Raw genomic sequence first — 16,912 nt, forward strand, 5'->3', positions numbered from 1 at the left:
AGTCCACCAGGGCAGGAGTCTGAAACAAGATCGGTCCGTAGGTCAAAGAGACTGGGAGAGAAAGCGGAGGAGAGGACGCGGTAAGGCCTAAGAATATTACACCAGGCCTTAAAACACCAATACATGTCCTGTGGGAAAAACAGAACAAACCAGGCTGCTATAAATCCATGCCTAGAAACTAAGCTAGCAGAGTACCCCCACCTCAGTTACACATGCTCACCAAATACAGAGACCATAAAATATAAATAGAAACATTTAGACAGAACCTGAACTTGGAAACTGCAACAAGACTCTGTTTGTAATGCAGCAATGGAGAAACAAACATCACCAGTTACCATCAAACAGTAAAATCAAGGAATATAAATAAATCCTATCCAAATCCAAATCCTATCCTATCCAAACTGATAAAAATAATATTTCCAATGAGCTAAGGAACAGAAAAACATCCAATAATTAAGAGCTCATACAAAATGTAAAATATTTTCCAAACAATAAAATATTTCACAATGGAAAATACAGATCACCAATAATTAGAACAGCAATAATGGAAAATTCACTGCTCTTCATACCTGAAAATTTAATTTCCAGTCACTCTGAGTATGTCGTGGATTAATGGAGCAGCAGAAAGTTTCTTCACACACACACAGAGGCAGGCTTACTTTCACACACACACAGAGGCAGGCTTACTTTCACACATACACCTACTTCAGACAGGTCCCCATTCACACACCCACCCCAGTCAGGTTCCCATTCATACACACACACACACACACAGAGGCAGGCTTACTTTCACACACACACACAGAGGCAGGCTTACTTTCACACACACAGAGAGGCAGGCTTACTTTCACACACACACACAGAGGCAGGCTTACTTTCACACACACAGAGAGGCAGGCTTACTTTCACACACACACACAGAGGCAGGCTTACTTTCACACACACAGAGAGGCAGGCTTACTTTCACACACACACACAGAGGCAGGCTTACTTTCACACACACAGAGGCAGGCTTACTTTCACACACACACAGAGGCAGGCTTACTTTCACACATACACCTACTTCAGACAGGTCCCCATTCACACACCCACCCCAGTCAGGTTCCCATTCATACACACACACACACACACAGAGGCAGGCTTACTTTCACACACACACACAGAGGCAGGCTTACTTTCACACACACACAGAGAGGCAGGCTTACTTTCACACACACACACAGAGGCAGGCTTACTTTCACACACACAGAGAGGCAGGCTTACTTTCACACACACACACAGAGGCAGGCTTACTTTCACACACACAGAGGCAGGCTTACTTTCACACACACACAGAGGCAGGCTTACTTTCACACATACACCTACTTCAGACAGGTCCCCATTCACACACCCACCCCAGTCAGGTTCCCATTCATACACACACACACACACACAGAGGCAGGCTTCCCATTCATACACACACCCCAGTCAGGTTCCCATTCATACACACACCCCAGTCAGGTTCCCATTCATACACACACACATTCACACCCCGTCAGCATATCCAGTCAATCTCTCACTCATCATCAGGTGCAGATAGGGGAGGCCACTCTGCTGCTCCTCCTTGTGCGCCAGCCCCTGTGCTATTTCAATCTCATGCACTGTGAGATCAGCATAGGGTAGTGCTAACTGCTCATGGTTTGGCTACAGATCACTGGCACAGTGAAGGAGCAGGAGAATGGGATCCCTCCTCTCAGGCCTCCTCTTCCTCCACCACCAGCCTCCCAGATCTCCTTTCATTTTAGCTGCCGGTGGGATGGGGGTCCACCAGTGGCCTCGAGGGCCTCCAATTCTTCTCAGCCACCGTTTGCCCTCATCGGACGTACACACCTGCTAGTGCCAGGCCTGGACATGGGCCTCTTCCATCTCTACCACCAGGCGAAATCCCCTTGCAGGTGCAGGGCTTTGACTTGGTTGTGTGGGGCGGGATCCCCTGCCCCTGGATGCCCCCTACCACATAGCGCCCAGGGGCCTTGGCCCCCTCCTCTGTGTAGAGATAGCAGACCTCATGCATCAGCTAGGTAAGAGTTTAGAGAGCACTGTGAAGGAACCTGCTGCCCTGGTACATGTGGGAGTCAATGACACATGAAGGCGAGGAGGGAGACTCTGGAAGTCACATTTAGGCTTTTAGGTAGGAAGTTGAAATGCAGAACCTCCATGGTTGCATTCTTTGAAATGATCCCCAGTCCACATGCGGGACCCCAAAAGCAGGCTTAGCTCCAGAATCGTAATGCTTGCATGAGACAATGATGCAGGGAGATTTGAGTTTAGATTTATTAGGAACTGGAAAATATTTTTGAGAAGGGGAGGGTATTCTGATGGGATAGTCTTCACCTTAATGAAGGTGGAAAGACGATAGATAACTCTACACCTAATCAGCAATATTCAAAAGACAGCCAGTTACATCTGAAGTTATCTGGCTACAGTTTCTTCAGGGAAATATTTATTACACTGAATATCCTAGATAACTGATCTGGCCTTCTTTAGCCAGTTAAGGTATCCATTTTATTTTTTAAAACTTAGTCTCAATAAGTCCACGTTTTCAAAATGTTTTTCCTACACTGTTGTAACATATAACATTTTTGAAAAAACAGGGATCCCCATATGACCTTGTATAGCAATCGTTCTTCTGTGACACAGCAGGGGAGCGGAGTATCTGGATAGATGGTTACTGGAGGGAAAGATGCTAATGATTCACTGCACTGCAGTCACGTTCTGTCTTGTGCTTTCTTACAGCGCTCTGTTCCCCCGAATGTGTTAATGGCTATTGCATGGCCAAAGACACGTGCCAGTGCTGGGGTGGCTACTGTGGCAGCGACTGCACAGAAGGTAAGGAAGGAGGCTGCTGGGACATGCAGGGCTCTTCACCAAAACTAAGGAGAAATGTGGCTGCCTCCTCCTCCGAAATGGTCACTTTGCACGCCAGGGGACCATCTCAGGCACTTCGCATGATGCATCTCTTTAAAACAGAATTAGGAACCCAGAATGGCCAAATGGGTAAAAGATTCTGATCTGCTGCTATAGATCACGTTGGAGCTCCATTATGGTACCTATAGTTAGGGCCCCTGCTTTGCCATTATTCCTCACCTATAGCGCGTGTGGCAGATTTTGCCTCCTGCCACAGAATCATGGACATTGCTGTCATCACGAGCCACCTCCCTCCTGCCACTTCCCCATACCTGGAAACTCAGAGAATGTCAAGAATTGCAGGGTCTCAGGGAAAACAGTAGGGGGCCGATGCAATCCCTCCTGGGGGCACCGAGCAATATTGTAATTAGGGGCCATGCCTTGACATTTGTGCACCTTGCGCGCGCCGAGCCCTGCGCACGCTGCCCATTCCCTCTGAGGCTGCTTCGGCCTCCCCCCACCTTCCCCTACCTAACCCACCCCCCTCCAGCCCTATCTACCCCCCCCCTCCCATCTTTGTTGAACAAGTTACGCCTGCTCGAGGCAGGTGTAACTTTGCGTGCGCCGGGCTGGCTGCCACGCGCCATGTTCCGGTCCGGGGGATGGTCCGTAAGCCGCAGCCACGCCCCCAGACCCCCCCCCCCCCGGATGACGCGCCGTCATGACACGCCCACGACACACCCTTGGAACACCCCCCCAGGAAAGCCCCGGGACTTACACTTGTCCTGGGGCTTGCGTGCGTCGCCGAGCCTATGCAAAATAGGCTCGGCGCGCACAGGGGTTTTTTTTAAGGGTTACACGCTTAGCTTAAGCGCGTAACCCTTTTAAAATCCGGCCCATGGTATTTAGGCTCACTCAGCAACCTCCACAGATAGGAGGTGCAGTGCATAGAATAGATGTGTTTAGCAGGTCTACAAGGCATCCCTTTTCCCATTGAGAATTTGCATTAAGAACATGTGTTAAAAAAATCCACATGATTTGCAACTGCATGAGCCATTGCCCCTGCTAGATAAAGACAGCAATGTCCATCCATCCTGCCCATTTTCAGGACCTTGGACAGTAAATACAAAAGAAACAAGGATGTTCAAAATTCTCCTTCCAGAAAGCAGCAGATGACGTTTGCCTGGTGCTGTAAACGTACATGGCATTTTAACATTCCTGAGGCAAATTCTGCTCTCCCAAGCTGAAGCTCTTTAGGATATCATAATGCCTCAAAGCTGAATTTTAAAAGCTCGTCCCTATCTGAGAATCCTTCTGGTTCACTATGGACAGGATCATTTTTAAACATCCCACATTTCTTATGCTGCAAATACATGCATAAGTTATACCAATTTTCAAAGTGGACCTGCATGCATAGGCTCACTTTAAAAATCATCCCACCAAATGAACGCTGCACATGTTACACCTGCTGGTTGCTGCACACAAATTTGTCCTGTAAATGTATGTAAATGTATGCCCTGCCCGTACAGTTGAATGTTGCAATCTGCCCTAACTTTGACTCCCCCCAAGAATGCCTTCACTCCATCTGAATAAACGTTTGAGCAAGCAGGACACGTGTGAATAAATCTATCTGCATATTGGGTGGACAATTATGTAAAAGTCCATTTTTGCATGTAGAACAGTGTTTGAAAATATATAGACCCTACCGCTCGTTGTTTTTATCTTTTCTGCAGCTACCTGTGAAGATCTATGTCAAAATGGGGGAGTGTGCCAGCACTCAGGGTGCTGCTTATGCACTAGAGGATACACTGGGAAATACTGCGAGACAGGTAAGAGCCATTTAATCCTATTCCGGTCTGGAGGAGCACAAAGCTTTTACTCTTTTTCCTATCCAGGAGGCAAAGTTCCTCTATTGTTAAATGTTCTTCTTTTAATCACTCAGTCCATAATAGCAGACTGAGCTATGCTGCAGCAATCACTTGCAGGCACATGCCTTTTATTGCACCTGAAAATGAATCTGGATTCAAATAAATCTAAATGCATAATCAATGGGCAAAAGAAAGAGGCATAGGGTCAATATCAAAATATCTTGCCATCTATAGAATCACAGCCCCAAGAAGTATTTTTTAGAATGTTCTAAATATGCAGTTAAAACTATAGCCCAGGCAAGTCAGGTTTTGGCATCACAATGCCCTCGACAGGGGTAAACATCTTGTTTTATATGAAATAGCAGGCGCTCTCTGGGCCCGACCGGAGTGCCGCACCAATCCTGTACCAGGCCTAGGGTCCACTTCCAGCGCAACACTGTAGTGAGTTTTTACTTTTTATACCAATTGTAATGAAACCTGATAAGGTGAAGAGCTGCACAGTAGTTTAGACTGCGGCAAAGTGGCATAAAAAAAAGTAGCTTGAAGAGGATTAAGGAAGGGGTGCCATGTTTTCAGGATTGGCAGGAGTTCTCTAATGCAATATTACGCGAAGCAAAGAAGCAGTAAGAGAAGAAAAAAACACTCAAAGTTTAAAAAAAGGATGGCAGCACAGCAATAGTGTCATGAACTGTTGATGGGATCACGAAATGCAAAGTGGCATCAGGCGTCAGGACCCTAAGGCACCAGGAAGGGGAAGTGAAGCAGAAAAAATCCCAAGGTGCAAAATAAAAGAACCAAGAATTAAAAAGAGCGGCATCAAGTTTTCAAAAGCATGGGAGATGTGCACAGCAGCACCACAGATTGGCAAGAAGTCTTCAAAGAATAAGAGCTGGAGCGTGCCAGGAAGGTAGAGGAAGGAAGAACCGGAAGGTTTAAAATCTGCATAAGGCACCCAAGATGGCCGCCGCACGGTGAACAAGCAGTCTCTCGAGCTCTGCGTCCTTTTCCTGCTGGCTAAACCTGAAGTGTTTTCTTTTGGATTTTATTCGCCTTTATGCCACATACAAAGCGTAAGGCCAGAATTAGAGAGGCGATGGCCTCTACCCCTGTTATTTCCGCTCGACAGACGAGAATCGAGGATGTGCTGCCTGGTTTGCTGATTGAGCCGGTGAGGGGGGCCGCTGGCGGTAATGGCGGTGAGCGAACGCCATACGCCCAGGCCGATGAGATCTCACTAAGTCCCGGCGAGCCGACTACCCCCTCTCTATCATGCAAGCCCCCGGATTGTGAAGGGGGAGAACAGCTGCAAGAAACCTCACTGAACCAACCTTTAGGAACATCGGAGGACCCCCAGAGAAGCGGTTTGAATATCATACCGGCTTCGGAGAGCCTAGAAAGTGCAGGCTCCAGGGGAGGAACGTCTGGTTCAGAACGAGAGGAGAGAGATGTGGGGAATCTTCAGGATACAGGAGGTGAGGAAAAGACATTACACGTATTATTGCAACATTCTTTAATAACTCCAAAAAAGATTACATCTGAAGAAATTTGGAAGGCTTTGATGCAAATGAATAAAGCTATAGTAGATTTAACCAACGTTGTGAAACAGAATATAGAAACATCTAAGAGCTTGGAAAAAGAAGTTCAGAAACATGACTCACATATTTTATTGTTGGAGCAAGATATTAGAAATATGAAGGAAGTGAATACCAACTTAATAAAGTCAGATTCATATGTTAATGGAAAGATAGATTTTTTGGAGAATCAACTAAGAAGAAACAACTTAAGAATACTGAACTTCCCAAAAACAAAATGGCTGCCATTAAGGGACTTAATTAAAAGTTACTTTAAAAATGTCTTACTTTTTACGGAAGAAATACCAACTCTGACAAGAATGTATTATACTTTTGGAGGGAAAGTGAAAGAGAGAGAACATCAAGAAGCCTTGTCGGAAGAAGTTATTTCCCCTGATAACTTAACAGATTTTATTGAAAAATCTTATGAAGCAAGAATTACAGAACGAGCTACTATTTCTTTAACTTTTCTACAAATGTCAGATAGAGATGAAGTATTGAGGAGATCCTTTAAGAAGCAGTCTGAGTTGTTTTATGGATACCAAGTTAGAGTATTCCCGGATGTTACAAGAAAAATTCAAGAAAAAAGGAAAGCCTTCATTTCCTTGAGGAATGAAATAGTAGCTAGGGGAGCAAAATTTTTCTTGAAATACCCCTGCCGGTGTATTTTGGTACACAATAATAACAGATATGTATTTACTGAATTGGATCAATTGCGTGTATATCTAGACTCTCACTCTGATTAATATCCTGAAGTGTTAGCTTGAAGTAGTATATTCAGCAAATAACCGTGCGTTAATATTATTTGGAAATTTCCTCTATTATTGCTATATTTTCCTGGGTCTCCCATTTACTTATAATATGGGAATTATTTGCTTTTTGGGAAATGTATTACTTGAGAATGGTGTATTTGTTTCTTCCCTATTTACTTGTTAAAGTTTCAATGTTTTGAAATATTTGAAAAATTCAATAAATAAAAAATTTAAAAAAAAAAAAAAAATCTGCATAAGGCTCAGTGGCACAAGGATCTGAAGGAATAGGATGAGAGACGTAGCATTAGGCAGAGTGGCATGGGAATACACAGACAACCATAGAGAGGGGGATGACTCTACCTGTCAAACGGGCCGATACAGTAAAAACGCACGATTCAGTATTTTCATTTATTAAAATTAGGCCCGGCGGTAAAAAGAGGTGCTAGGGACACTACCGTGTCCCTAGCACCTCTTTTTGACGGGAGCGGCGGCTGTCAGAGACTTTGACAGCCGACGCTCAATTTTGCCGGCGTCGGTTCTCAAGCCCGTTGACATGCACGGGTTCAGAAACCGGACGCCGGCAAAATTGAGCATCCGGTTTTCAACCCACGAGCCGCAGGCCTATTTCAATTTTTTTTTCGGGACCTCTGACTCAATATCGCCATGAAATTAAGTCGGAGGGTGCACAGAAAAGCAGTTTTTACTGCTTTTCTATGCACTTTCCTGGTGCCCAAAGAAATTAGCGCCTACCTTTGGGTAGGCGCTAATTTCTGAAAATAAAATGTGCGGCTTGGCTGCACATTTTGCTTTCTGAATCACGCGGGAATAATTAATAGCGCCTGCAACATGCATTTGCATGTTGCAGGCGCTATTAGGTTCGGGGAGGTTGGACGTGCATTTTGAACACACTATTACCCCTTACTGAATAAGGGGTAAAGCTAGCGCATCCAAAACGCACGTCCAAATGCCGGCTAACAGTGGGGAAGGGGGATCCGAAAACCTCCTAACTACTCTCATGTCCAAAAAATACTTCAAAGCTTAAACTGATCCATCTTCAGCCTTCACAGTGTCTCCCAGTGGGATCTGTCACTGGTTCTTGCCCACCTAGGGTTCAGAGTGGACTCATAGGTCTTCAGTCCCCTTCTCGCCCCAAAACATTATCTCACTGTAACTTAGAATAAGAAGGACCCTCTGGCAAGGAGTTCACGATGAGAAATTGCTTCTAAAAGTAACTTCTTCTGAGTGATGCCGGGAGGCCTTACTGGAGTGTGAAAGCATGCATCCCTACTCTCTATCTGCTTACTGGAGTGTGAAAGCTTGCATCCCTACTCTCTAACTGCTTACTGGAGTGTGGAAGCTTGCATCCCTACTCTCTAACTGCTTACTGGAGTGTGAAAGCATGCATCCCTACTCTCTAACTGCTTACTGGAGTGTAAAAGCATGCATCCCTACTCTCTAACTGCTTACTGGAGTGTGAAAGCATGCATCCCTACTCTCTAACTGCTTACTGGAGTGTGAAAGCTTGCATCCCTACTCTCTAACTGCTTACTGGAGTATAAAAGCATGCATCCCTACTCTCTATCTGCTTACTGGAGTGTGAAAGCTTGCATCCCTACTCTCTAACTGCTTCCTTAAACTGAAACCCATGAGTCCGAAAAGGGCTGGGCATCCAATCCAGAGCCTCCGGGTGGGAGGTATTAAGGGCTAGGGACGATTCCTTTAGAAGTGTCCTATGCCAAAGGGATAGTGACATCTTGTGGCTACACCGGGGGGGGAGGTCTGCCACACAACTGATTCGCATTTACCTGTCCCAGTCCATGCACTGAGAGTAACTTTCAAATACCGCCACGTGGCCCCATATGCACAAGTACCTGGGTCTGCAGAGATCTACTACAACGTTAGGGCTTGGTTTACATTCTGTGTCTTTGGGGGGGGGGAAAGCCTTAGAAGTCAATTTTAAAAGCCTGGCATGTGCCAAAGCACGGACATACACACCCAAGTCGGGTCAGCGCTTCGCGCCAATTTTAAAAAGCACGTGCGTACACACGTACCTCCCAGCACACGCATGCATTTTTTGTGAAGGGGCAGGGCATGGGCGTGGCCTGGGCAGGGCATGGGCGTTCCGGGACTTTAACATGAAATGTGCGCGTAACTTTTTTACCGCTATGGATGGCGTGTAAGTCATAAAACAAAACAATACGAGGTCAGCAGAGTTTTAAGGATCAGGACTAACAGTATAAAAGGGAAACTATTTAGCTAGGGGGGTTAGGAAGAACTATCCTTTACCTGGAAGAACTGGGAACGAGCTGGTAATTGCGTCCGCGTGAGTGTCTACTAAACTTCCCCCGCTCATGTAGTAGAGGCAGCATATGCGCATGTTCACAAAAATTGCACACACATGTATGTGTGTACAGCTTATTTTATACCATCTGCACATATACACGCGTATGATATCAAAATGGCCACGTCATGGGCACGCGCCAGCATATGCACGCACATATGCACCCGTGCAGCCAAATTAAAGTTACCATCCCTGTACATAAAGCCCTAAATTGCAAATGCTTTGGGGACAGAGAATTACCTAGCGTACCTGAATGTAAGTGACTGAGCAGTCATGAAAGGCGGAATATAAATCAGAAATTAGATTACGAGTAAAGAGTGACAGAATAACGTAAGAGTTTCTGATTACAAATAATGCAACAGTTACATGCAATGTTTTGTTTTGTTTTCCCCACAGCGATTTGTGAGAATGGGTGTCAGAATGGAGGGTATTGCAGCTCCCCGGGAATATGTTCCTGCTGCCTGGGATACGGTGGAGAGAGCTGCCAGACTGGTGAGAATGAAAGCTTGGGATGCACGAGCAGAGAGAGGGTTCGCTAGGCAGATTAGTGCTGAGTTAACTAATTGAAATCGGTGTATTTATTGAAGGTTATAGGTAAAAGGAACCACTAATTTATTTATTTTATTTATTTAGCATTTTTCTATACCGACTTTCCAATAACAGAATTACTGATCAATTCGGTTTACATTCTAAACAATAACAATGACAAGTCAATGTCTTACAATGAACAGGTTGAATTAACTTGGATTAAGATATATGGGGGTTAATAACATAATTACATAATTAATAACATAATTACTAATCACACTAATTGTGATTCTTTATGCAGCCACCTGTAAAGGTCTCTGCGAAAATGGAGGGACGTGGCAACCCAACGGGGTTTGCTCGCGTGCCCCATAGGGGTGTGCATTCGTTTGCAATGTATTGGGAATCCGCAGCGTACAGGGCCATATTCGTTGTATTCGTGGGGAAGCGAAACGTATCGCGATTCCCCACGAATGCAAAGAATCTTCACCGAATTATTCGGCCGTCTAAAGGAGCGAATTTAAACAAACACCCCCCCCCCCCCCCAAGTCTTACCAAAACTCCCTGGTGGTCCAGCGGGGGTCCGGGAGTGATCTCCTGCACTCACGCCCTCGGCTGCCGGTATTCAAAATGGCGCTCACAGCCCCTGTGACATAGAAAGGGCAAAGGCTATCGGCGCCATTTTGATTACTGGCAGCCGACGGCCCGAGTGCAGGAGATGGCTCCCGGACCCCCGCTGGACCACCAGAGAGTTTTGGCAAGTCTTGGGGGAGGGGGGTCAGGAGGGTGGGGGGTTGTAGTTAATTGAATTTTAGCCGGGAAACGAATAAGAATGAACGGATCGGGGGCCCCCCTTGCCGAATGCAATGTATCTGCCCCCCCCCCCCCCCACGAATACCGAATATAACTTGTGCTGTCCCTCTGCACATCCCTACCAGGCTACAGTGGTGAAAGATGTCAAACTCATAAGTTCCGAAGATAATCTTACTAATTTAATATTATAACAAAAGAGAAATGAAGGCCTTGCAAAACTAGATTCCAGCATTGAACGTATCCTGGACCTTCACATGGCAGCTCACGTATGATAATCGGTGCAGCGGTTGTGCAGAAGCAACCCAGAAACACCTACAGATGTGCTTGTCACACAGATGTGTCTTTCCTATCCGTATGTGCATTTTCTCTGTCCTTATGTGTATCCCCCTTTCCATCTCTCATTGGGAAGCTGTGGGACCACCATACGTCCATGGGCTCCCTGGGTTTCTGCAGGGTTTCGGGGGGGCTTGGGAAATCCCTAGCGAGACATATCCACACTAATTGAGGCTGTTCCAAAATAACAGTTTGCTCAAGCGCTCGATCAAAGTTGATCATTTGACAAATTGTATGTTTTTTTGGTTTTTTTTTTTTAATGTTTTATTCTGCCTCCCCAGCTTTAACAGAATGGCTGAAGCAGTTTACACCTAAACAACATATATAGGGGTGCATTTTCAAAATCATTTGCACATGTAAAACACAGTTTTATGCAGGTAAAATTTGACTGGGTTGATATAAAAGTGTGAAAGGAAAAGATTCCACGTGTGCTTTTCACATTTAGCAAAGAGGCTTTTCCAGGCTAGGAGTTGGGGACAGGGTAATCATTTATGTGTTTATTTTCAATTTTGGAAAATACGTGTCTAAATGCACAAATGCGCCTACTCCCTGGCAGGTGTGCATGTGTGCACGCATGCCACGCCAGCATCTGTGTGATTCCCTGAATTTTTAAAGCAGACTGTCATAAAATTAGCTTCGTAAAATACATTCAATAGCATCCAAGCAAAAATACATTAAAAGCACTTATCCACCAACATCCTTTGCCATAGACTGCTCCTTTGAAAATGCTCAAGTCCAGAGGCCTTCCCAAGCCTTTGTTTCCTATTTAGAGCAATCTGCATTAGCTACCCACCTACCCCAACAAGCCTTAGAAAGAAAGAAATGTCAGCCACCATATGGGAAAAACATTCTTGAAATCTTTTCCCAAAAGCCAAGATATTCAAGTGTTAAGCCTATTCCACAGTTTGCAAAGCAGCAAAGAAAAGGCTCTAGCTGCAAGGCTACGTGATCCAAATCATATCCAGAAAAGAAATCCACAGTCAGGTATAAACTCCATAATTATGCAAGCAAGAGCTTTCTCTGACTCCCCAAACTCCTTTCTCCAGTAGTCCAAAGTTAGAAACTCACCTTTTGGTTTCTCCTCCTTACACAAGACCGAGAGCCGTTTCAGGCCTCTGTCTGTTTCTCCAGTGAGAACGTTTCTCTGTCATCTCACATTAATAGGCTAAGATCCTGCTGGGGCCTGCCTTGCTGCTGAATGTGGACACATTTCTCTTGAACAAGAAGATGGGCAATCTCCAGTAGATGAAGTGTGGAAAATAGGATCCCAACTTGTCCCCTCCCGCCTTCTGTCAGCATGCAGAGACTCCAAACGAGGCACCAGATCCCATCACCAGAAAAAGCTTAAAAACTTCTGACTTTTATCCAACCTCCAAAACCTTCAGGCACCCCCCCCTATTGAATGTCTGACAAAGACTATAGCCACTCTGACCTCACTGCAGAGACACACACCACACAGTATGGGACTGTTAAACCTCCCTACATATAGACGGGACATGATTAGGGACATGATTAGGGACAAATCATGTCTTTTCTTATCTTCCTGAAAGGATTACTTCATGAAGGGTAATATAAAATGGCTTCCAGAGAAGCTGACTGCATCCCACACACCAGTTACATTTTGCATTCTGTTTTCTTGCAGTAATGTGTAACTCCAGCTGTAACCATGGCTATTGCTCAGGCCCGGACATGTGTACCTGCAACTCGGGATACGGAGGACCCGACTGCTCTTATGGTGAGGGAGAGGGGGTAGGGCATGAACAGAAAGCGTTCGAAAGGATGAGATGAAATATTGAAATAAACAGATTAATGTGCGATAGTGAGTTGTTGTTTATTAGAGGAAAGAAACGGCAGAAGCCACATCTCGGGCTCTCAGAATTTCTTTATGAAGCAGTAAGATACCTGTTTATGTAATCAGTCACTCAGCAACACCTCCATCTTCCCTACATTGCAAGAGGTGATTTATTAATCTTGGGAAATGTTAATGTTCTTCCTAAAGATCAGATTATCAAACTCCTGCTTCTTTGGGGGGTCTGTTCCAGACATTGGATCATTCTCAGGTTGTGCAAGAGCCACTCTTTAGATATGTTTGTATGGCTGGAGCACTATTGTAACACTAGATTTTTAGGAGGTGCGCATCAGGCCAGCTCCATGAACATTTAACATTGTTTGGTAACATTCGGATTGGAAACTTTGGGCAGGGTATGAAATTGTTTAATACCTGCTCTAAATTAGAGTGATGAAGATCAGATTTGATACCTGAAAAGTTTGCTGAAATTCTGTGCCCTACTCTTGTCGAATATTTAAACCAAGGGAGAAACTTATCCACCTGCACTATTGAATATCTCTGCAAAGTTAGCCAGCTAAGTTTATCTAGCTAACTTTGCACTCCTTCCAATGACCGAATATTAACCTCAATATGACTTATTGGGAGGTTACATAACATAGGAACATAAGAATGTGCCAAACTGGGTCAGACCAAGGGTCCATCGACGCCAGTATTCTGTTTCCAACAGTGGCCAATCCAAGTCACAAGGACCTGGCAAGTACTTAAACAAATAGATCCCATGCTACTAGTGCTAGCAACAAGCAATAGCTATTCCCTATTGATTATTAGCAGTTTATGGACTTTTCCTCCAGGAACTTATCAAAACCTATTTTAAACCCAGCTACACTAGCTGCCTTAACCACATCATCTGGCAATGAATTCCAGAGCTTAATTGTGCATTGAGTGAAAAAGAATTTTTCAGTTTGCTTTAAATGTGCTACTTGCTAAAACTTCATGGGGTGCCCCCTAGTCCTTGTATTATCCAAAAGAGTAAATAACCGATTCACATTTTCCATTCAAGCCCTTTCATGAATTTGTAGACCTCTATCATATCCCCCCTCAGCCGTCTCTTCTCCAAGCTGAACAGCCCTAACCTCTTCAGCCTTTCCTCATAGGGGAGCTGTTCCATTCCCTTTATCACATTGGCTGTCCTTCTCTGTACCTTCTCCAGTGCAACTATATTATTGAGTTGCAGCAATCAGAATTTCACACAGTATTCAAAATGCAGTCTCGCCATGGAGCAATACAGAGGCATTATGACATCCTCAGTTTTATTTGCCACTCCCTTCCTAATAATTCCTAACATTCTGTTTGCTTTTCTGGCTGCTGCAGCACACTGAGCTGATCTTTTTCCTACAGGGTAACTACTAATATGGAACATAACATCATGTAACTACAGCATGAGTTATTTTCCCTATAATCATCACCTTGCTCTTATCCACATTAAATTTCATCTGTCATATGAATGCCCAAAGGTTGATCTTTATACATCTTTTTTTAATTAGAAAACCAAGTGAGCATTGCCTCTCTTCATGATGGAATTGTTCCTCATTCACTTAAAAGAACTGTAATTTATCCCTTGATTTAAAAAAAGTTCTCATTAGATCTTCAGCAGGAGGGAAATTATAGGCCTATCTTCAACATAACATATATTGGCAATTTGATAGTGAAAGCAATTTCAGTTCAGTTTTTGGAATTCATTGCCAGAGGATGTGGTAAAGGCTTATCCCTCGGCATTAGCAAAATGGGATCTTTCTACTATTCAGAATTCTGCCAGGTACTTGTGACCTGGATTGCCCACTGTTGGAAACAGGATGGACTCTTGGTCTGACAGTTTTTTTAAGAAATTCTGGGTCAAGGTTGATTAGAAATAGCAGAGTGGCTGCTATGGGACAGGGGGATGGGGAGTTTGATGGAAGGAACCTTCATGGAAGGGGTTGATACTGATGATAATTTTAGGAAGTGTTTTTATGATTTGTGATGATATTATTGGGGGTGATGGATTGTTAGATTGTTACTATTATTTTAAAAAAATGAAATTATATATTGCTGCTTTGGTATTGTTTTTTGTAAAAGTGTTTGTTATTGTAAATCATCATGAATTGCCATGAAAACAAGGCTATAAATAAATGTGAATGAATACATGAATAAATAAATATTATTATATATGCTGTGGTCTTAGGATTGTAGGATTGTACCCAATTGCGTTGGGTACAATTAAATGTAGCCAAAAGAGCAATTTCTCTGTACGTACCCAGATCAGGGTTTTGCCTCCCTTCCAGCAAATGGAGACAGAGAAAGTTTTATTGACACTGCCATATAACCTAGGGTGCCACCTGCAGTCCCTCAGTATTTCTCTGTCTCCAGCAGATGGTAGAGGTGCAAAACCTGCAGTCCCTCAGTATTTCTCTGTCTCCAGCAGATGGTAGATGTGCAAAACCTGCAGTCTGAACTTAGTTTAAAAAAGAAAAAAAAGAACTTGGAGATTCCTCCCAGGAAGTTGTTAGGCCCTAGTGGGGCCATCCTTCCGGGTCTTGAGGTGGTCAAGCAGGGGATTGGGGACCCTGAGTTTGCTAGGTCCTTAGTTGCCAGAGGTTGAAAGCTGGTGGTTCCAGCTTTCAACCTCCTCCAGAAGAGATGCAAGGAGCCTTCTGCCACTCTTCAGTGCAGGGAAGTGAGTCTTTGTTTCTTTTTCTAATCTTTGCTCCTTCCCTCAGGTGACGGACTTCCTCAGTATGGGTGCTTTTGTTGGCATGCCGCGTGGCAGCACATGAACTATGTGTGGGGATTCGTGCCAGCGGCTCGCCTGGACTGGCCATTGTTCTCTCTGTCTCTCAGAGGGAGAGGGAATTTCAGGATTGTGTGCAAGGAGTCCAAGTGGCAGTGCAGGTCTGGGAGGCCCTTGCTGGGGCTGCACGAAGAGTCAGCCCATATCCAGTCAGCGCGGGAATGGTGGCCATCTGGGCCACATTGGTGGCTGGTACTCAGACCGCAGTGGGGGAGGATGATTTTCCTCCTCCATTATCCCCAGCCAATCTGAGCTCCATGGTGACATGGGGGTCCTGGGGGGCCCAGGTGGGGGTGACAGATGACCTGCTGGGAGAGGATTCTGATAGTTTTGCCTCGTTTTTGCCAGATTTTGTATTGTTAATACATAAGGCTTATGTGGCCCAGAAAGCCACGGGCTGGCAGGGGCCAAGTCATGAGGCTTCCTCTGTTCCCCTACCCAAGATGAGATCTAGGACACTAGGGAAGCCTTTGCAGAGTGCCAGGGTGGATTACGTTTCGGAGGATTCTGATATCTGCGTTCCGCCTCAAATTGATCCTCCTCAGGTGAATCCTTCCCTGGTGGAGCAGGATCCCGACGAGGGGCACGGGGAAGGCCCACCTTGGGATGGGGATGATCTTAAGGTGGTTTGTCTGTTCGGCAAGGAACAGTTGGGGCCCCTGATCCCCTGTATTTTAGCGGAACTAGGAATAAAGCTTCCGGAAGAGGAGTCCAAACAGGGGCAATCCGGGTAACTAGAGACCAGTGAGCCTGATTTCAGTGCCAGGAAAAATAGTGGAAACTATGCTCAAGATCAAAATCGTAGAGCATATAGAAAGACATGATTTAATGGAACATAGTCAACATGGATTTACCCAAGGGAAGTCTTGTCTCACAAATCTGCTTCATTTTTTTGAAGGGGTAAATAAACATGTGGATAAAGGTGAACCGGTAGATGTCTTGTATTTGGATTTTCAGAAGGCGTTTGACAAAGTCCCTCATGAGAGGCTTCTACGAAAACTAAAAAGTCATGGGATAGGAGGGGGATGTCCTTTCGTGGATTACAAACTGGTTAAAAGACAGGAAACAGAGAGTAGGATTAAATGGTCAATTTTCTCAGTGGAAAAGGGTAAAAGTGGAGTGCCTCAGGGATCTGTATTGGGACCGGTGCTTTTCAATATATTTATAAATGATCTGGAAAGGAATATGACGAGTGAGGTTATCAAAT

At 44.8% G+C, this 16,912-nt stretch overlaps 1 protein-coding gene across 1 annotated transcript in view; it reads left to right on the plus strand.

The window, feature by feature from the left end:
- The window catches only part of LOC115074666 (tenascin-like), a 72,174-nt gene that overhangs the window by 22,869 nt on the left and 32,393 nt on the right, over positions 1 to 16,912 (plus strand). Inside the window, exons 6-9 of the mRNA XM_029574325.1 lie at positions 2,776 to 2,868; positions 4,620 to 4,715; positions 9,815 to 9,910; positions 12,732 to 12,824. Coding sequence (XP_029430185.1) covers positions 2,776 to 2,868; positions 4,620 to 4,715; positions 9,815 to 9,910; positions 12,732 to 12,824 — 378 coding nt within the window. The remainder of the gene's footprint in view (positions 1 to 2,775; positions 2,869 to 4,619; positions 4,716 to 9,814; positions 9,911 to 12,731; positions 12,825 to 16,912) is intronic.

Source organism: Rhinatrema bivittatum, chromosome 13 (assembly GCF_901001135.1).
Source record: "Rhinatrema bivittatum chromosome 13, aRhiBiv1.1, whole genome shotgun sequence".
In the NCBI taxonomy this organism is placed as follows: Eukaryota; Metazoa; Chordata; class Amphibia; order Gymnophiona; family Rhinatrematidae; genus Rhinatrema; species Rhinatrema bivittatum.